Genomic DNA, 21,885 nt, shown 5'->3' with positions numbered 1-21,885 from the left:
TGGTGGAAAGATCCCTAACCTAACAGCCACTGTACTTAGGACAGTTTTTGATTGCAATGCAGCTTTTTTACGGTAATATTAAGCAATTAAAAATTCAGCTTAAAAACACCCATGAAAAAGATTCCAAGCAGAAGCAGACATTTACCATGGAGTTTGTTCATGCCCATAGAAAACTCTGAAAAGATCCGTGTGAGTAAGGTGGGATCCTTCTTCAAGAGTACAGTTTCTAATCATTCATATCTGCAAGGCAGTGTTATGAATGCCCTGACAGCTTGTCATGGGCCATCTGAGTCCATAGCTGGATCTACAAACAGGCCTTCAGACTGCATTGAGGGGAGCGGCACCAAGTTTTAAGCATTTCAGGGAAGCTGGGATGCAACCCCATAGAAAAGTTCTAATGCATTTTCATTTCAATGGGATTAATCTCAGTATCACCTTCAGCAAGTAGATATGTCTGGTTTGGAAAGGACCCGCTTGCTAGGATTTAACTACGAAGCAAAACCTTGCAGAACTGCTGAAATCCGTAAGTCACACGTGCTTTTATCAAGTCTTAAGTTTTGGACACCTGCACCAACCAGAAGGGAAGGGCTTCCCTGGAAGCAGCACTCGTGTAATTGAATAAACGGGATTAGATTTTCTGTTCCTGACACGCACACTGCCTCATTCCTTGAGAAATCCCAAACACGCTGCAACACAACTAACACCTCAGTCATCCTTGACACATCTCTCCTCTTACACATCTGTAAGTTGCCTTTTGGGCTCTGCAGCGATCACTAGCACGTTTTACGACTCAACGCACAAAATATCCCCCAAAAGGGAGCAGGAAACCTGTATTTGCAAGGAACGCAGACTGCAGTTTCCTAAGTGCTTGAAGGTCGTTCAGAACACTACAGTTAAAGCAGATCCCTTCTCTAGATTTGTTTTTATATTTGTCCCCTCACATTTTCAATGTGTCTTTGGAGATGCTTCTCTTGCTCATAATTTTTTAGCTCTCAGCATGAAAAGATGCAATTATTTGCTTAATCATGTTTGCAGATTTGCTGGTTGTGATTTTAGAGGTCTCAAAACTCATTAGGTTAAATATTCTTTCTGGCTTTGTATGAGAGGGACCAAAGTGACATTTCCCAATGGAAAGGGCTTGCTACCTGGCTTGTTAGCATGAGCCAGCAAGAAAGACCTTGCTTTAGGAACTGGGAAACCTCAACTCGGTCCCCAGCTCTGCCACTGAAATGCCATGTAACCATACAACTCACTTCAGCTGCCTGTGTCCTGCTCTCCCCTCCCACTCTATTTCTGTCCTGCCTATCTAGACTTGGCCTGTTCAAGTGGACTGTCACAGCGATCAGATACTTAAACTTCACTGAGGCTTCTGCTAGAAGAGAATATGATGTTGTTCTACGTGTCTCCTGCAAAAGCAACAGTTTATTCAGTAAAGTAAGGAGACTGCAAGGTATGAAAAACATGCTTGAACTGGATACCAGCTGGAAGGATTGCTCTTCACATATCCTTCTTCCAGATAAGCCTGAATCGTGGTCTATTCCTAAACACACAAACAACATTTCATGCTATTACAGACTTCCAGCTCTCCTTATGACTAAGACACAGAAAATTCAGGGCTGAAACTAATGGTGTAAGAGGCTGAAATAAAAATGGTCTCCTTCCCACCATGTACCGGTCAACATTCACACTGATCACCTGAAAATGCCTGGGTCAACAATCAAACTCTCAGCGGGTCCAGAGCAATGAAAGGCTGGATTGACATTGCTTTCTAAACCACGCAGAGCGAGATTCCCCCCTCCAGCTGACAGGTAAATTTAAGTGTCTGCTTTACAATGTAAAATGTCTGCCTCTCACTTCAAGGTCATTTTTCTTCAATCTGCAGTTAGAGGTATATGGCACATTAAGTCATATCATTCCCCTGTCATGTCAGAGAAGGGGGGAGCTTTTAAGCCTGTGCAGAGCACTCAGGGTTATAGAAATAAATATGGCTTTACATAGCGGCTTTCACATTCAGGATATCTCAAAGTGGCTTACAAAGTAATGAGTCAGATAATAGCACTGCAGCAGCTGTGCAGGTAAACGCAGTAGAAATTAATGCTGAAAAAACAGAAGTCTTTCTTTTTGATTTGATTTGCCTTCCTGCAACACATGACCAGAGCTTCAGTCTGACTAATGAGCACCACTGACTTCTCCAATTTAGAATGCACAGGCTGACAGTCCAGTTTATTTTAATTTTCGGATTAACACCATGATTAAAGCTCTCCATTAACTCTAATAAATACTGCTCAAGCAAAAGCAGAAAAAATGCTAGACATTTTACTGCAGGTACCTCCCCTGTCTTGGCTGCAAGATAAGGAAGGCCACCTTACCTGATCTCTAGTACCTCAATTTGCAATCAGTTCAGAATCACACAACTATTTCATTTTTATTCCCCTTTCTCTCCCCAATCATTAGCTGTTACAAGCTCACCCTCAAAGACTGATTAACATCGTGGTGCTATGAGTACTCCATGGATTATTATACTGACACCACAGAAAGTACATATTGTAAGTAAAAATATATTTGTCTTTTAAAAAGCCATGCCTTGGGGGAAAAATAATCTAAAACATAATAAACCTGAGATCCAACAATTAAGATTCATTTTGCATCTATTCTCATTTCCCAGGTTCCACGGGCAAACGGGTTCTCTCATTCTCATTCCCTTCTGAGTCACCTAACCAGCTATCATAGATGAAGCTGTTTTGGAAAAATCTTGTCCCTAAAATGTGCTGGATTTTTTTTTTCCTCTTCTCCCCAGACACTTTTTTTTGAGTTTGTAATCAGTTAATGAGAGTCACACAAAACAACTGAGTTCAAAGGCAGTGTGGGAGGTCACTGGGCCAGCCTCCTGCTCAAAGCAGGCTCAGTGCTGAATTTACACCAAGTTATTTATGGCTTTGTCCAGTCAGATCTGGAAACTCTTCAAAGACAGAGAACCCTTCAAAACCTCTCAGAGGAACCTATTCCTATGCTTAATTACAGGGCATCAGCACGCATTTTTGAGGGCAAAAGAACACCAGACGGGACAGTCACGAGTATTCCAGACAGATGCTTTAAGTCAGACTGAAGAGGTGTCTGTCTAGCGCTGAGGTTTGAAAGCATCTGAGTCCCACAGGCCTCTGAGAAAGCGATCCATGTTCCTGTTGCTCCTAAAGGTACAGCCTTCTCAACACTCACCCTGAGCTATAACTACTTACTTTACTTATGCTTACGCTATTTCTGGAAATCTGGCAGGGGATTTAAATCATCATTACACCATTTTTCTGCCTCGGCTGTTCTGAAACTTTCTGCTGTTCTCTTAACTTGGCAAGTAGCTTGGTCAGCAGAACTTCACTGCGGTACTTTTGATGGACATTAAAGACAACTGTAACTTTGTGCAACGAAGTTTTTGTAATTGACTTTGACAGGAAATTTCATCTCTAAATTCCAACAGAAGCTGCATTCCTCTTCCTTGTGCTTCACGATAACACTGGCCAAGGCAATCAGGAAAACTTTCTGATTCACACCCCTCTTCAAAGTACAATCTCATTTTATACGCTCTTGCTGAAAGTGGGGAAAAAGACTGAGCTTTCATTGTTGTTTCTTAAATGAAACTGACTAAGTGGTATGGCAGAAATCTGACATAACACAACAGCGATGGATGGATGGAATTTTTCACTGCAGTGATGAAGTCCCAAGACAAGGTAGTTACAGTTATGTGGGATAAACACCTCCCACCAACTCCTGCTTTTATTCCTGGAAGACTTTCTTGGCACATTCTCATTTTATAAAAGCAGCATCTGTATAATGAGCTATGTTCTGTAATAACAGGCATTCTATTTTCAAGTAACAATTAGAATTGCTTGTAGAATAGAAATGCTAAATGAGACATGCAGAAACATGTACACAAACCAAAGGGTGGGAAAGAAGAGTATTAACCGCTCTTAGCTGGGGCAAACAGTAAAAGGAATGCTGTGAAAGGAAAAAGATATGACTGACAATTATCACTCTCCAGTATTAACCATTCTATCATCAGAAATGTTAACCAAGTATAAAGGATGTGAAAATCCTATCCGTGGTTGACAGGTTAAGATCCTGCATTGCCAGAGAGCACACATTGCTGTAACTACAGTAAACGTTGTAGCTGGGCTGTAAAACTTGACAAGATTTCATGTTATATATTGGTTTCTGTATATACATATCTATATAGAGCATCATAAATAATACAGTTGAACTTCTCCATTAAAAATACACAGTAAGTGTAATAAGCACAGTAAGAATACAAAGCAATTCATAGTGCTACATATTTTCAAAATACTCTGTACAACATGAACTCCTCAAGTCCGTTCACACAATATCCCTTTGGGGTAAGCCACCACCATCCACCCTTAATGGAAAATATGTTCTTATTTAGTTTTTCTATCACTGTGGTGCTAGCAACAGTTGTGATACACAATACTTTGCCATAATTTTGCTGGTTTTACAAATACATCACGTATACTACATCTGCACTGCTTATCACAGCCGCAGTGAAAATACCAGTAAGTATTCTAGTGAAGGCAGTGGAAGCAGCAGACACTTCATGAACGAGTTCTCTATAGCTCCAGCATCTGAACGCAATTAACTTGCCTCAGGCCACTCAGCACATCAGTAGCAATGCTGGAATGCGAAAATGAGACTCTTGCTTCCAGCTCTGTCTTTTGCCGAAGCCCCAGACCACTCCGTCTCCTTAGTAGCTGCTGTAATTACCATGTGCTTGAGTGGAGTTCCTGCTGTTTAGTTTTTCATAGGCTACTTTATTATGCAAGTATATATAGGCTGTTCTAGTTTAAAAGCTTATAACCACATGCATAAGTCTCATTTTCTGTGCATTTATAACTTGGCCACAAATTCACATCAAGCTGGAAAGGGAATTTACCACCCGGGATTCTTGTCTTTTGAAGATACTGCTAGTTATGATAACAGATCTATATTCTTGGGTGTCAGCCTCAGGCAAGAAGGAGCTGGGAGCTGACTACTGGAGATGTTTTACAGTCCCATGAGAGTCACAGGTGAAAGAACAAAGTTGGAGAGCGAGAATCTTGTCTCCAGCTGCCCTCTGTTCTGAGGAAGACTGAACATTCAAGAATGCAAGAGAAGGATAAAGAGAAGGAACCACTGTGGCTGTTCATTCACCATTTCCAGGATAACCAAAATACATTATAGGCAAGTCAGATTTTTCTCATTCAGAAGGAAGTTTGAAACCATTCAGGAAGAAAGGTGTCTTCCCAACTCATCTGGCATCTGACCTCTAGCTGTTAAGACAGAGGTAGAAAACAAAGAGAAAAGGAGGAACTCTACAGGCAACCAAATTATAGCAGAGCCAAGAAGTTATCAACAAGAACAACCACCCTATGACTTCATCAAGAGCTTCCCATTCTCAGTCCTGCATAAACATAGAGCTGAATGAAATTCTTGTATCACTACAACCGCTCCTCCTGCTTCCCCTCCCTGCAGTTGTTTCCCACTGCTTTAAGCTCCCACAGCTTAAACTTAAATCTATAAAACCTAAAACTGAAAAAGACATTTACACTATGAAGTGTCCATATTGGGGGTGAGGAGATATTAGACATATGTAACTATCACAGTTGAAATTTCTCCTCCAGTTCACATTGGTAATATATCCCCTCTACGTAGCGGAACTCTTCAAGTTCCCATCTCAAATCTTCCTGACACAAAAGTAGATCTCCCTTAACTGGGCAATTTATAGGGCAGTCTAGTCACACAAACGTTGTATTTCCCCTTGCTACAGCTGCAAGAGCTTTTCTGCTCTACAGATGCCACTTCACCTCTGCCAGGAATCTGTCCCATCTCATCCGTAAACGCAGCTCTTGCCTGGATGTCCCCATGGACGATGTGAGGGAGGACAGCCCAGCTCAGAGCTGCGACGCTGCACCGTTCCAGAAGCGCAACAGCAACCATTTCACAAACGTGGCAGCAATTACCAGAATGCAAAGCCAAAACTATTCTGCACATTCCTGAGCAGACAGATAACACCAGAGTAAGAGCTGGTCCTGTAACCGTCTCAAATGCCTCTCATATGGTTTGGTGGAATAAGTGAACCCCACACAGCAGAGCTGCGAGTCTCAGCAGTGTCACTGTGCACAGTTACTGGGGAGGGTTTCAGTTGCACCTTTTCATCTCTGCAGATGAGTCACCACCACCCATCACTGCTCACGCCACTAGAGTTTACCCAGAACTGTAAACTCGGTGAACAAAACCTCTCTAAAACGAACAACCTTCCTACTGGAAGGATTTTCTGCTTTAAGTAAGTGTTATCAAATTAACTACTGGTGACAGAGTTTTGCACTCCATTTAAAATCCACACTGAGTAACCATTCAATGCTCTCTGTATCCAACTGGTGCCAGAAACTCACACGTCATTAAAAGGCAAAGTGTCACCGTGTGTCAATACAGGCTACAACTCTTATAGGCTACAACTCTTCTTACAGGCTTAGGCCAATCTACTTGAAATGAAAATAGCAACTGTTCTATAATACACTTGCCACTGGTTCAAGTTGCTTGAGTTGTCAGGTTAAGAACAAGAAGAAGTTATTTCAGACTCATTCTTTTCATTGAAAGGAGATACGTTAGGGTAGAAACAAGACAAAAGACTCCAGTACTCCTGTGCTTCCAATTCATGTTCCAGTTGCATCTCTCCCTATGATTTTTCAAACCCTTCAGTTCCAGCCCTAAACTTGTAATTTGTGTTCTACATAATCAAATTTAACAGACCTATAAAGATCACAAATAAGAGTTTACACCTGTAGAGCACAGCTCAGCAGGCCAGGAAGCAACTGGCTGTCTCGGCTCCGCCCAGCTTTGAACTGCAGCGCGGCTCAGCCTAAGAACCGCAGAAGATTATGACAGTAAGAGCAGAGTATTCTAGAACTATTAGCAGCCAGCTAATGGAAAGAATGTGTATGCAAAAAAGGAAAAAAAAACACAGGTACCTGCTCCAAATTCCTTACAGATGTTGGAGAGAAAAAAAAAGAATGAGGATTTACAGGTACCAGGCTGGAGAAGTTTGGCAAGGGCAGGCTCCATATGGGAATTTCCCTACTCAAGGTAATAAATTTTCTCTGACTCAAAGCCCTGGAAGACAGATGAGAAATCTTTCACTGCTTTGTAAATTATGAAAAACACACGGGAGCAAAATGAACACTCTACTTAGTAAAGCAACAGAAATAAGAGATACTTAATAATTCTGGTAGGAATTCTCAACAACGTGCATGAAATACTTGAAAGATGTTAATACAAGACCATGTTACTTGCTCTCACAGAGAAGATCTTCCCAGTCCCCCACTTTCCAATGGCGGGCACAGGATGGGTGTGGATGGTGCCATTAATCAACCTGTTCTACTCACTTATTCACAATACGACAATCAAAATTAATGATTGAAGGGAGCTGGAAAGGGCGGGTGAGTGCTTGAGTCAACTTGTAAAGGTTTTAAGAAAGCAAATTAAAATGGCAGTGAAATGAGAACAGCAGCTAATCTTAATTACAAAGCTGAAGTCAGAGTAAAGCTTCACTGAAGCTTTTCTCTCCCCACACTACATGTTGCCTTTAGCTGAAGACAAATTGTCCACATTTTTGTAATCTACTAAGTTAAAGTCATTACCCTGACAGTGCCAGGAAGTCTAATTTCCTGGAGCAGTAACACAAAGATTTATAAGTGAATTTAAACACTCACCTTCTGGAATAGAAAATCTATCATCAGCATCAGGCTACATGGAAAACAACCAAGGATTTCAGATAATGGAGAAAGAAGAAAATCACCTGCTGACAAGTTCACTCCAAATCTCATTCCCTACCTACATAGGCTGCTGACCAGGGTAAATCTACACACAAAGTTGAGCTTTCAAATAAATTCAGCTGCAATGGAACAGACTTGCTCAACTATAAGCAGCTTTAGCACTAGTTCAGTATTTCTGCTTGACTCTCCTCAACTTCTGTTCCCATTAAAATGGAAGTAAGCTTAAATAATCAAAATGGGAAAGATAAATTAATAACCACTTCAATAACAGCTTTAAAAGAGAGAATGAGTTAGCTCATCCACCATGCTGAAATGTATCTGCACATGTCTCCTTACGGCTGAAAACTCTGAAGTCCCTAATGAGATATACTGAATCCATAGCTGAACTTCAACACCCAAAGCACCTTAGAGCATCTACTTTTATGTCATTAGATGTATGGGTGCATAAACAAGAAGCCAGAAGATTTGCCTAAACCCAATACAGCACAGAGGTCTGGATTTAATGAGGAATAACCTGCTGATTCCATATAAAAAGCTGTTTTGCTCTTCCGGACTTTCTCCTGCCACGTTCCAGCACTGACGAACAGAGGCAGACAATCCAACACCTTCACATCAGGAGGATTAAATGTTACAACTTTTATAACATCTTCAGAGGGCCGACACATATCAATGATGATTCTTTTCAGAAAAGCATATCAGAGTCTGCCATCTGAGACATCGCTTTCCACTGCACAGATATGATTAATCCTGATCTTCCCCCCAATGCACCAGCCTCCTGTCACCATTCCTGCTCAGAAATAAGGACTCTGCAAACAAAGCCAAGGAATTGCACTATGCTATGTATTTAATGTGCACACAGGAGAAATCAGCATTCGCACTGTGGCAGTGCAGAAGAGGATACGCTGCAGAGAGAGTCAACACCACTGCCAGTGACCTACTTTATATTGGGGAAGGGATTTCAGCAAGACTTTCCTTTTTCCCCTGACAGAAGCAGGAATTTTTGTAAGTACTAAATTTAGCAAAGTCCTGAGGACAACATTCACAATTTCTTGTCAGTGCTATCCCCTTCTCATAGGGCTCTACGCAAGCTCTCATCACTATCAAAGAAAATTGTCCTCTCTCTCTCCAACTGTCAGAAAAAAATATTCTCCTTTCAACAAAGAGGGAATGAGAAGCTTCTCTTCCACAATATTTCCTCATGAGGACAGCAGAACTCTGGACACTGCCAGAGCATATATACTTATTTGTTAATATCGGACAAGACAGCTTCTGAAAGCACTGCAAGCTCTCCCATCTGACATTATCCAGTTTGCCACAGATAACAACCCTGAACTGGAAGCTTTCCCCTGCCAGAATGCCCGGCACGTAGGATTGTTAAAGCCTTAGAAATGGTTTCAGGGCTGCTCAAATGGCGTGCTGCAGCAAAATCTGATTTCCATTAAAAAAACAAGAGCAATCAGAAGAGAAGGAGACTCTAGTTCATTACTTTGAACAAAAGATTTGCCTTTATTCACCTCTCTCCAGAGCAAACAAATTCCAGGAAAAAAAATTACTAGCATTTAAACTAGGTAATAACTCACAAGACCCTTTGGACTGTTCAGGATATGAACATGTTCCTAAGCTGTCTTAACAAAGACTGAGAAAACCTCTGCCTCCCACACAGACAATAACACCCCCAGCCCCCAACCAGAAACTATGAAAGTTTCTGGTTTTATGATGTTTGGCTACAGGACAGACAGAGATTCCTGCAATTAAAGTAATTTGGAGACGGAACGAAGTTTCCAGAGATGACAGAAAAGAGGTTGGAACTAGTTCAGTGCTTCTAGTTCACGGTTTCTCAAGCCATCACAAGCACACTACCAATTAAGCATAGTGATCACACCTAAGAGTATTTTATAGGGAAATAATGATGTCAAGTTACTGAAACCTTATGTTTAGATCCACCAGATGAGCATGATCAATGCTGACTGTAAGATTACAGGAAATTTAACACCACGACATCCCAGTATCTGTTAACTATCACTGCGTTCACTTGCTGCATTGCACGAACAAATCTTACTACTGCAGCTTCATCTGCCCACAAAGATTCCAGCTGAAAACTCACTTTAAATATGGCTTTAATAATACATGAAAGACATTAATCTATAACTGTTGATTTTTGAAATAGCACTTCATTGTGTCACTCAAACTGAGTGCTTTTGATCATTAAAACTTGCATGATTTTTTCAATCTTAGTAATGAGGCTCTGCTTCAGCTGAGAGCTGATCTCATCAGAACCAATTATACACTATGGCATAGATCTGACCGGAGCTTTTAAAGGTTTTAAAAATGCAATTTCATTTTTCTTATCTCACCAAACAATCCAAAGTCCTAGCAATCTTGTTACAACATTTAGGATCCAGGAACTCCTAGGAGACTACTAGTAAAAACATAAACAAAAAATGCATCACTGAATTTGGTTTTTTACTCTTCACACACAAGTCAATAGTTCCCTGTGCCTTTTTCCATGTGAAACGGCTTCTCTAAAATGCTGTGGGATTAATCTCCTGACCTCACTTAGCATGAGATATGTCATCAGACTAAACTCTGCTCTGCTTAGATTAAATGGGGGTATCTCAAAATTATCAAAGAAAACCTCTTCAATAATGTGTGATTTCTAGCAATTGAATATGATAACGAGCTCTGTAAGCTCAGAGAGATGGACACATCTCCCATCAGATATGCCACAATGCTTCTTCCATTGACAGACACACAAGCAAGATTTTCATCTTATTTTAAAGAAAGTTACGTGAGACCCATTTCTTTGCAGAAATCCTTGATTTCCATCTTTTCCCTTTAGCGGTACCTACATTCCAATCACGTTTAGAAAGGTAGGAAAGTGCTGAAGCCCTTGCTATATTTTGCGTTCCCTTCTTTGTCTGCATCCTTAAGACGTCTTCTCGCTCTGCAGTGTAATCAACGCCCAGCCCCGGACTGGTGACATTGCAGCGAAGGCTGGTACGAGAGGGTTCCTGCAGCTCCCCCAATACTATGGTGTTGCACCTTCTAAGAGGTGCGTGAGTATCTTGAGCAATAATGCACCAAATGAAAATTAGCATTTAGACATTAGCCTGGAAACTGTACACATTGTCAAAGGTGTCTGTAAATAGATTAGATCCATCTATATATTAAGATTAGTTTGCGCATCATCACTGTTTCACTGCCCGTGAATTTAAGTGAGAGCACGGCACTTCACATATAAATCATTATACCATTACTGACTATCAGCACATCTCTAAGGATGTTAGATACGGCCTCTGTTGTTGCCTTCAGTTAACGGTAAGGAAATTGAAGCACATATTAGTTAATTTGATCAAGGTCACTGAAGTAGCACAATTCAGGTCTCCCAAATCCAAGGATCTCTCTTATTGAGTGACACTGCCTCTTTATACTCTCCGAAATTGCACAAGTGATGCAGGAAGAGTTTAAGGCTTTCCGTCTGAAGAATCCTCAGCTAGTTCTGTGTATTGACAGATCGTTAAGGTGAGGGTGCTGTGGGAGAGCTTTCCCCGCCAGGCTGGGTTGACAGGGTGGCACCGCCGCCACGGTTGCCATGACAACGGCCAAATCTTTGCAATGACATTGCACACACTTCGAATGAAAACCTGCACAAGTCTCAAAACACCATCCAATGCTGTAAGAAGTCTGACAAGATCCCAAATCATCTCCTGATCTCCAATTAAAGAGAGAACCACACGTGCAGGAAGAGAATGCAGATTGTTTGTGAAAGATTTCACCTCTGCCAGAGCTGAAACACAGAAGCACAATGCAGGAGAAGTTTTCTGTGAACCTCCCGATTTTGGAAAACTACAAGTACTACTCACTACAGAGAGGGAAGAATGCTGTATTTAGGAGAAGAATGACTATCAGTCGAGACAAAAAACAAATGAACTCATCCTCTGCCATCACTCTCCAATTCGTCAGAACACTGAAGAACTACAGAGATGCCAGGGAAAGAAAAAGGTTAGTGGTAAAGCAGCCTAATGCATTTCATAACTCCTTACATTCACATCTAGTGCACACAATTTACAAATGGAGTTGTAAAGGAAGAGAGCATGTACTCACTCCCCTCTGGAGTTACAATCACCTAATGCCATATCAGATGGGCGAGATTCCACCAATTCAGCAGCTTTATATGAAAGCTGGTTATATCCAATATTGAATACTAGATAACAACAAGCACTGACATATCTATTATTTCAATTAACTGAATACAAAGGACAGAGATCAGCCCAATGCTCACATCTCAAGGCCCTTTAAAAGCCTCCAACTCCCAGGCTACTTGTTATTTCCAAAAGCACAGATATTAGCATTACCTTTTGCTGCTTCGGATCGCTTAGGCAAATCAAGTGTATCAAAATTCCTGTCCAAATCTCCATTCTTCTTTCCTGTGCAAAAAAAAATAAAACAACAGATGGAAAGGACTGTCAGCATCCTGACAGGTAAGTTACTGTCATGTGCATCTACAAGATGAGAGAAGATATAGACTCAGAATATAAATCGCAGACTATTACCCATATTTGCACAAATCTAACTTGCAATCCAGCTGCATAGCTGTGGTTTTAGCATGAGCAACTTAGGGGCAAAAAATCTGTGCTACTTTCAGGTTGATCCACAAACACGCTTAGCACTAGCATTTCAGTGGGTCTTAAGAGTGCTTAAAATCTTGGAAAATTGTGTCATTTCCCTTCTTGGCAAAGCTATGCCCCTCCCTCAGAAGCCCAGTATTTACTTGTTATTTTTTCAGAGGTATTTTGACCCGAAGCTTAGCTGAAGCAGAAGCCAACAGCAGAGCAAAAAACAGCAGGCTTTTGATTTGCAGCCTCTATTCTCATTGCAACCATCAGGCAGGAAGGCTTAGATTTAATACACTGTACAAACAGCAGCCAACAACTTAACCTTGAATTACCCTTCAATCAATAAAGTACCATTTTGACTATTTATTAGAAGCTAATGCAAATAACTCCATACTTTTGCTAAGAGACACTTTCAAACCATTACATCAGATTTAATTTATACGATGCTTCATAGAAAGCAGAAAAAACCCCTGGATTTTAGTTTTAGTTAGGTTGAGAATTCAAGGTTAGGTAAACAACTGGAGAGGGAAGGGTTATTTTTCATCCCTTCCTCTCCCCACAAGGAGACACACTGCCCTGGGTAAGGCAGGGATGCTGTGGGATAAGCAGGCACCCTGCTGTCAGACGAGTACTGACAGCACAGAGATTATTCTGAAGTGCAGGAATCTACGTGGCTTCTGAAGCCAGCAATGTACAATTTACCTTTCCCAAATTATTTGGGGGGGAGGGAGGAATCAAATTATTTAGTCCCTCTCCCTCAAGAGCAAGGGAGGCAGGTGCAACAGGATGAATTCTGAATAATACAATTTAGTCTTCCAGAGGTGGCTTCTGAACAGGGGCTCTACCAGGCTGCTAACGGAGGTTTACAGGAAGTGCTGAAAGCTCTGCCGGTCAGAATGCCTTAAAGTAAACAGCAAAATCATCCTTGAAAGTGTAATGTGGAGATCCAGCTGACTCTTGACTGGGAATAGGTCAAAAAACAGGAAAGGCCACTCCCTGTTACAGCAGAGATGGTGCAGCTTCTGCACAGTGAATTCAATGGGCCGCTCTAGCTTTCTTCTTGACAAATGGATAAACATATGCAGTACTATACAAGGAAGAAATAGAGCTTTTAAATACCAATATGAATATTTTAAAATAACATCAAGAGAAAAACAACCCCTCAAGATAGTATTCCATTCTCTCCCTTTCTTTGGAAATATCACACTATTTTGTTTTGAACTGCCAACACAGAATATCAGCCAACTTTAACTACTGTGCAAAACAAAGCATGCAGCTAGAAATTCGGTTCACCTGAAGTAATTTGCTTAATTACACAGAGCATGAGAAAGCCCATCTAAGCTGCCAAAAGGTCATGCAGCCAGGTACCATGCCATCCTTTGAAAGGTGTCTTTTCCAAAGGAAGGGACAGGAATTAGCTGCCCTTCGCAGCCCTCCATCAAGTTTTTGCTCCATGAAAGAACCAGAAAGATGTTTCTTGGGGAATCAAATACCAGAAAGAAAAAATGAAAGGACACTGCATTTCATAAAGGCAGCTGAACCCAGTCACTGGCTGCAAACCCTTGACCCTTAGAGCACTGACAGCAAAAAGCAGGGCAGAGGAGGGAAAAAGCATTGAAGGAAGGAAGTCGATGTTTAGGAAAGATTACAGACTTAAGGCAGGCCAATAAATGTGACTCCATCTTATCTACAAGTAGGACAAACTGTTTTTTTCACATGACCCCGAATTTCATGTCTCTGGCATTAGCTAGTTTGAACCTCAGAACATTTACTTGGAGAGCCAGACCTCATTCAACACAACTACTCATTTCAGAAGTTCTCTCTGTAATTTAAAGGCTGGGGTTTGGTACTTCTATTATCCCTGCATAACTGAAATGGCCCAGTAAAAGTTCCTTTCTTTCCAGTTCACTTTTAGTCAGCAGTGTTAATTTGTGCATAACTTTAAGGAAGACACTGCCCAGGAGCGCAGTGTTGGCTGCTACATCTTTTGAGCTAGCAATGCAGAAGCAGCTGCCTATTTGCTAAGCCATCTCTCACCACGACAGCTCACTCCACCTGCACTCTGTGTCTTCAGTCCCTGCCTCTCAGTTTCTGGGCCAGACTGCAAATACTGTCCGTATTCTGTGAAGCCCCTTGGCTAGTTTGTCTCTCAGCCCTCTGAGAAACTAACCCACGTCTGCTTGAACCAGAAGCTGCCAGCTGTTTACGAATTGAAGCAATTCAGAACACAGAGCTCTGACCAAGGGGATTTCAACTCTACAAATTACTTGTTTAATCAAATTGAGCAATGGCCAGGTTCAGAAACACCTGAAGCAGCTCCATTTTCCAGGGCTTTCCTACAGAGGGAAGGTGACCAAGCTCTAAGAAGACTCCAAAAGAAATCCATCTAGAAGGCAAAGGTTTCAAACTATGGCCCAGCTGGTATTTTTCCCAATTTGATTTTCACAGGTCCCACAAATATTGGTTTGGAGTTTCTAAAAAGGTGACCCAATTTAGCAAGGTGAAGAGCCTACCAGTTACAAATCTCAGCCATCCCCTGGCCTGACTGGTGTCATGAGAGAACCAGCTCCACCACTAGCCTCTGCAGCTCTGGACACCCCTCTGCCACTCGAGCCCGTCAGCAATGCCAGCGCACAGCGGTGCTGCAATGGCCGCACCAGCAGGAGAAAACAAGTTTAAGACCCTGTGTTTGTGCATTTAAATTTCTGCCCTTCTATGCATCTCTCTGCTCCCCAAGTTCTCCAGCCCGAGGTACGCCAGAGAAAAGATGATGCTGTTGGATCAGAAGCATGGCTCTAAACCTTGCCAAGAGACAGACAGCTCTGAATATGCCTGCTGACAGGTCTGTTTTATGAGACCTGGCTGTAGGAATTGGCCCAGGACTCTCATTTGGGAAAATGCCCGAGCCTTGCGTGTGCAAGATGCAGTTTACAGTCTCTGAAACCGTGGGATTAAAATTCTTTCTCTCCCCCCCGTGCTACTTTTCATTATGTAAGGAATAACCAAAACATGACCTCCGGCATTTTCAGCCTGTCAGAAACTCAGTATGGATTTTGAAGTACGACCCAGCGTTATTAACCACTAATGTTGCTGCTGATCTTCCTCAAATATCATTTTGCTTTAACGGATAATCAAAACAAGTCTTCAGCTAGACCATTTTTGCTCAAGGATTAACCTCCCAAACACTTTTTTTCTGGTTTAAAAAAAAAAAAGTTGAAGGGAAAGAGATTCTTCTTAACAACCCCCCTTGTTCTCCCAAACAGTCAATACCGTGCTTGTTAATACAGCCGCTGAGCCGGCAGAGCGAGGGCTGAGCTCTGTCCTTCCAACATGTCCGTCCTCCACAGGCTCACAGTCATACTCTGAATCAGCGTCTCACAGAACGCTAGTGAGCTTCATTTGTTGGGTAAAGCAACTAGATTTCACAGACACACACACCCCAGCACCCCCAACATTTCTCCTGTAGCTCCGTCCTGCAGAACCCACTGATCTGAAGCAAGTGTTACAAACTGAAAACAACCCTGCCGTTATCCCCAAGTCAGTCTCAGTAACACAGTGGAAGTCTGTAGGGCGCTCACAGCAAAACAACTTCCCAGCCGAGAAGCAAGGGAGGCAAACTTCAGTTTGTGCATTCCAGTTGTAATTGCACCTGTTGTGCCAGGATGAGAAACTAAAGGGCATATCCCCCAAGGTGCATCACCTAACCAGTCCAGTGCCAGCAAGAAAGATGCAGCAGCCCAGATGTGCATGCCCAAGCAGACGAGACACCAAGGATCCCTGAGAATACACATCCAGGCCGCTGAGTCTTCATGGCTGCTGCTGCCTAGCCAGCAAAGCTGTTCTTGGACACCACAGGGCTGGGGAGGCAACCTGCGTGCTCCAGTGTTCCCTCTCTCATGGATTTTCAGGCCAGTTACAAATCAATTCCCCTACTGCACTTACACCAAGAGTGAATAAAACGTCGTGTTTTCTATTGGCAGTGTGGGAAGATCAAACTGAAAACACTGTCTCCAGCAGAGGATTTCCCTGCCTGCTGACATGAACAGGAGGATGCACTGGGAGAGGAGAAGGTGAATGAATGGGACCTCGATCTCAGCTCTCAGCTTTGCATGTGAAAGTTGAACAAAGCATATTATGGCGATGATGAAAAGAAAGCATTGCAAAGACTCACCTTGATTGAACCACTCCTCTAATTACCAGAAAAGCAGCAGAAGAAAAACAAAAATTTACAGAAAGGAAGAAAATACAAAGGAACAGTCACAAAGAGGCAGAATGTCACAGAACAGGTTCAAAACCTGAGTATTACAAGAATACTACAGAACTTTCATCAATTAAAAAAGCAAATCAAAACAAGTTATTCCACTTTCTCCCTTTTGCTCCTGCTGAAAAAAAAAACCACCCCAACAATCTGCACAGCTTTTTTGTCTTCCTCTTTTCATTAAATGAAAAGGTGCTCCCAGCACTGAGGGGACAGAAGGCTGACTGGCCCTTTTCAGAGGTGTTTGAAAAGCTGTGATCAATGACCATGAAATAAAACAAAATAAACATGGAAACACTGCAAGGTTAAGTGAACAAGAGGGGGAGATAATGGATCTATTTTAAAGTCCTAGACTGAAAATATTAAGGCAGGTTCAGACCAGGTATTCAGATAAATGTGAGAAAAGGAAGCTTCTCTTTATGATTTTAAAAGCACACATACTAATGGATTTAATTTTTATTTTTTAAACACAACAGTTGCCTGTTCCCCTCTATCCTTCTGATCTAAATACTACCTGCTGCGAGCTCAGGATTATTCCCAGTTTATCTCCCTCTAGAGAGCAGTACACTTTTTATAAAGAGCACAGCAGAAAGGAGGAAAAAACCAAGTTAAAATATACTTTGGAAATTGTCACTTCCTGCTGAAGACAGAGCCAAACTCAAGCTGTCGCTGCGTGCCTGCACTGCTCGCGGAAACCTGTGGGTTCATCCTCAGTGTCAGATGATTTTGAGACCAATTTATCCAAAAAGACATGATCAGATGCTTCGGCTGATAAACAGGAGCTGTCGGGGCGTACAGACACAGAAGGTATCCCAGGTCGGCCCCGGCGGCGAGGCAGAGGCTTGGCAAAGGACAGCCACCCGAGAGCGCTCGCTCTGCGCTCTGTCATCAAGATGACGCTGACAGGTCTCAATTAGCAGCTCCCCTCCTCCCACTGTGCACACTCACAGCTTTTATGTCTCAAAATGTTTTCACTGACTGTGTTGCTCTCAAGCAGCAAAACAACAGGGCCCACGAGTGGCAGGAACAGGCTCGAGTCAGCACACGTTCAAGGTTTCCAAAGGATATCGCACCGAAGCATCAGTGATTCGCTGTGAAAACAGGCTGGCCAGGCAGGTAAAATTCTCTCTTCAGTTTTTCCCCCAGTCATTAAAAGATTCCCATCATTTTTTTCCTTTTTAAACACAATTTACATCTAGCTGATGACAGACTAGTCTGCAAAAGCCAGGTCACACTGTGATGACTTCCTTGACACATATGGAGACATAACATTTTAATAACACGTACAGGTCAGATCAAAGGAAGAGTAACATGCAGCACACAGTCCATCAAATTCAAACAATTCCATACCAGCTCTTCTGGACCAAAACCTTCCTCAGACCTGGCTATAAATAGTAAGCCAGGATGTGAGTACACATGAATGAGGATAATGGAGCCTAGACAGAAAATTGAGTTAATTATCTCTGAATTCAGTCTAGAATAGTCATTTCTCTAAAACAACAAAGAAAGTGGATATAATTTGAGCCTCCTTCTAAAGGAAAGATAGAAGGGGGGTTACTGAGACTATTAATCCTCTCTTGTAATGAAACTCATTTGCAACACTCGTACCCCAGAGGAGAGAACAGGTCTAAAAGTGACTGACAATTAAAAGCTACAAAATCATGTTTGCAATTTAAATTACTGGAAGAGTGACAGAATTGGGAGGTTGTGTGTTTTGGTTGTGAGTGGGAGGGCAGGTTTTCAGCGTGTTTTCAGATGCGAGTGACCGGAGGCACGGCAGCCGCACAGGCAGGACATGCAGGGGTGAAGCCGTGCGGGCGCGGGTCTCGTGCTGCGTGGGCTCAGCGGAGACGTGACGGATGCAAGAACACAGCAAAGCGGAGAAGAGGCAGACACATCCATGTTTGGCCAACAGCAGAGAGTCACCTGTCAGCATGCACCACTCCTGTTCAAAGCCAAACAAAACTAGAGCAACCGTGGAAAAGAAATCCCCAAATATCTAGTAGTAACGGAACAAGGGAGACGAACACGTGCCACGACACCACAAACACGAACCTCCGCAAGCTGCACTGCGCTAAACTCGCATGATGAATGTGCTTGCGAGAGCAGGCCTACGCAGCAAAATTCCCCCCCAAATCCATTTACAGTTCTGAGCTCTCTGCAACACGTACCTTTGGCTTTTTTTCCACCAAAACAACCAGCGTCATCTTTCTTCTTCTTCTGAGAGCCTCCCGTGCTTGTTGTCTGACTGGCGTCTAGTTCTTGGTACTTATCAGCTCCGGGGACCTCTTTATGGACGTGATAGGAAAGGTTCCGCATGATGCACACGCAGTTCTCCACAGACTGTTACACAGAAATGTATGTTGTAGTAAGTACTTCACCTTCTTATTTGCAAACTGTTATATTATACAGTGAAGGGGTTGGGGGAATTTTAAAAAAGCCCATTTGCCCCAGGAAAGAAGATTTAGTCAAGACCCCCTAAATTAAGGTTTGTTCTTGCTCTAAACCCAATTTTATTCTTCCAAAAGTGAAGTTCTTCATAAATAGCACCCATTCAAAATGAAAACTCTAATCAAAAATACCAGTTTGATCTTACATAAAGAATACAATTCACCAAAAGATCAAACACACAATGGAAAATGATCATATAAGGATTTTATTTTAATACAAACCTCTCACTTTTCCAACCTTTACAATCCCCAAGGGGCCCATTTTGTTACATTTTCTCTGGGTCAAAACCCAGGCCTTGTGAGGATTTCAATGAGAACACACATTGTCCTACAGTAATATCTAATCCACAGCACATCAGGTTCTGACAAGAGCAACGCTCTGCAGGCTGCAATGGAAACCACCAGGTGGTTACAAAATCCACTTCCAAAATTATCTGATTAAGTGACAGGGCTTTAGAATTCCACCACACAGTGAGACTCAAAAAGCATGAAATAATGATGCTTTACAAGCCTCACTGGTGTTACAAAGCAATAGCACACTCCTTTCTCAAACAGGCTAAACTTATGATATTCCTTATGCATATAAGTAAACATTTAAGCGGCACAGGATGAGAAGACAATAAAACCAGATTAATCAAAATCTGCACCTAAAATATAATCACAGCCACAATGAAAGTGCTGCAGGTCTGAAGACATATCTTACTATCTAAGCACTACAGTCTTTAGAGATGGTGCTGAAAAACTCTTTAGAATGGGAACTGACTCCTTTTCTGGTATTGTACAAAGCACAATACAATAGGACTCAATTCTGATTTGGAGACTGCACTTATAAATGTCAATTAAGTAATGCAGAGTAATGGCAATAACGTCACTAACGATAATAAAGGACCACTCTCCCCACCTGTTACAACCACTTGCCTTTGCTCACCTCATCAGCCACACATGGTAACTCAGCAGCATCGTGCTGATACCCCAGCAGCACTACCACGGATATCACAACAGAGATGAGAGGAAGATAATTATTATATTTTCTGAGGCAAGCATAATCCCCTTCTGAGACCAGCAAATAGGAGTCAGATCCCAGTGCAACACTTCAGCTTAAATTAATGGAAACATCCATTAATTCTTAATACTCAAATTCACCTTATTGTCTGTATCCTTCTTGCCAACTGCAGACTGGAGGGCGTGCAGCAGAGCATCCACCAGGCCATCGCACTCGCGCAGCCGCCGGCGCGCCTCTGCTCCGTCTGAACTCACATTCCTAGCAGGAGAGATCGGAAAGAAGATTTAGCCCTCTGACCTGCACCATGAAGTTGAAGGTGCGTCCATTTATATCACAATTATCAAGAACTCATTACACATTGGATGAACAATTGGGAGGTGAAATAGTCTGATAAACCTATTACATCTCAGCAAAATATGGGCAACGCACATCTGCAGCTCCCTGAGTCTGAACGGAAAGCGGAAAACAGTCACAGAGGTGTCTACAAACACATTTTTCCAAATTGCTGGCAAGTGCAGCCACATGCCTTAAACTGAGCAGGAGGTTTCAGGGCAAACAATACGCAAACTGAAAAATTAATTTCAAAGCCAGAACTTTTAATCTGAAAAACATTTTCGCTACCTTAAGAAAAAGATACAAAAACCACAAAACTACTCAGCAGTATTAATGGCCACAGAAACCGAAAAAAGAAAATGGTTAAAACCAGGCATACAATAAGCTGTATTTTATTTAATCAATCTGTAAATAAAATTAGTCTTCACTTTCCCTGGCCACCATCTGCTCCAAAGCAGTCAGGCTGGCGGTGACCCCGTACCACTGCTGTCCCCTTCACTGCTCAAGGTTTTGTCAAATCCATTCTGGATCTCCAGCTTTCTGACTGGAAGTTACTGCTACCCAGTTAAAATCCCGTGTTTTGACATTTAAAGCCCACCCTGCACAGCAGCTTCAGCCCAAAGCCCGAGTCAGTCACATTTAAGAAAGTAAAAGAGGATAGTTTGTATGTTTATATGGCTTTAAGTTTCTTGAAACAAAGGGAATCAAGTGACAAAATGATTCTTAACATTGCTTGCTGGCAAAACTGACATGGAAAGCTTTCTCAGAGTTGAAATGCACTAATTTTGACACCACCACAGTCAACATTTCAGCTCTCAGGCTTCAGTTCCACAAGCCCGTGCAGGGCTGGCTCTCAGAAGCTCAGGACACAATCATCACCTTCTGCCGCCAGGATCGTGCAGCCAATTCTTTTTAACTAACTAGAGGGACTGCCAATCTCGAAGTAATTAACAAATCAATCACGGTCCCCTCTCCTGTCCCCCATCATCCAGGCAGGCTGGCATGTTAATGGCATGACTAGGAAAAAAACACATTTTCTTAGAGACCTCTCAAAATCTGAAGACACTTAATTGTGAGCTGGTTGCTGTAACAGCACATTAACTTTCAATTAAGAATACAAATTGAATGCACAGATAAATGAATCCTTTCCCCAAATCCTAACACACGGTCTCACCTCTAGCAATGGCTGATACAAGGCAGGTAAAGTGGATATTAAAATACGAGTCTACAGGATATATGGAAGAGAGAATTCTACACGCTGCTTTTTCAGACTTCAGTTGTACTAATCCTTTTGTATCAAAAGCTCAAATGTGAATTTTAATGTCAAGTCTTTATGAAACTGAAATTAGAATTCAAATTCTCTGTGAAACCTTTCAGGAGTTACAACAGTAAATGATAGCAGCTCCACCTC

General features: G+C 42.1%; 1 protein-coding gene across 1 annotated transcript in view; it reads right to left on the bottom strand.

The window, feature by feature from the left end:
- ARVCF (ARVCF delta catenin family member) overlaps positions 1 to 21,885 on the bottom strand; it is a gene marked incomplete at both ends in the record, with an annotated part of 152,390 nt that overhangs the window by 25,307 nt on the left and 105,198 nt on the right. Inside the window, 3 exons of the mRNA XM_080355196.1 lie at positions 12,170 to 12,241; positions 18,860 to 19,031; positions 20,282 to 20,399. Coding sequence (XP_080211322.1) covers positions 12,170 to 12,241; positions 18,860 to 19,031; positions 20,282 to 20,399 — 362 coding nt within the window. The remainder of the gene's footprint in view (positions 1 to 12,169; positions 12,242 to 18,859; positions 19,032 to 20,281; positions 20,400 to 21,885) is intronic.

This window comes from Nesoenas mayeri (assembly GCF_963082525.1).
Source record: "Nesoenas mayeri genome assembly, chromosome: 17".
NCBI classification, from domain to species: domain Eukaryota; kingdom Metazoa; phylum Chordata; class Aves; order Columbiformes; family Columbidae; genus Nesoenas; species Nesoenas mayeri.
Note: the sequence above shows the minus strand (reverse complement) of the source record. Positions and strands in the feature narration are given on the sequence as shown.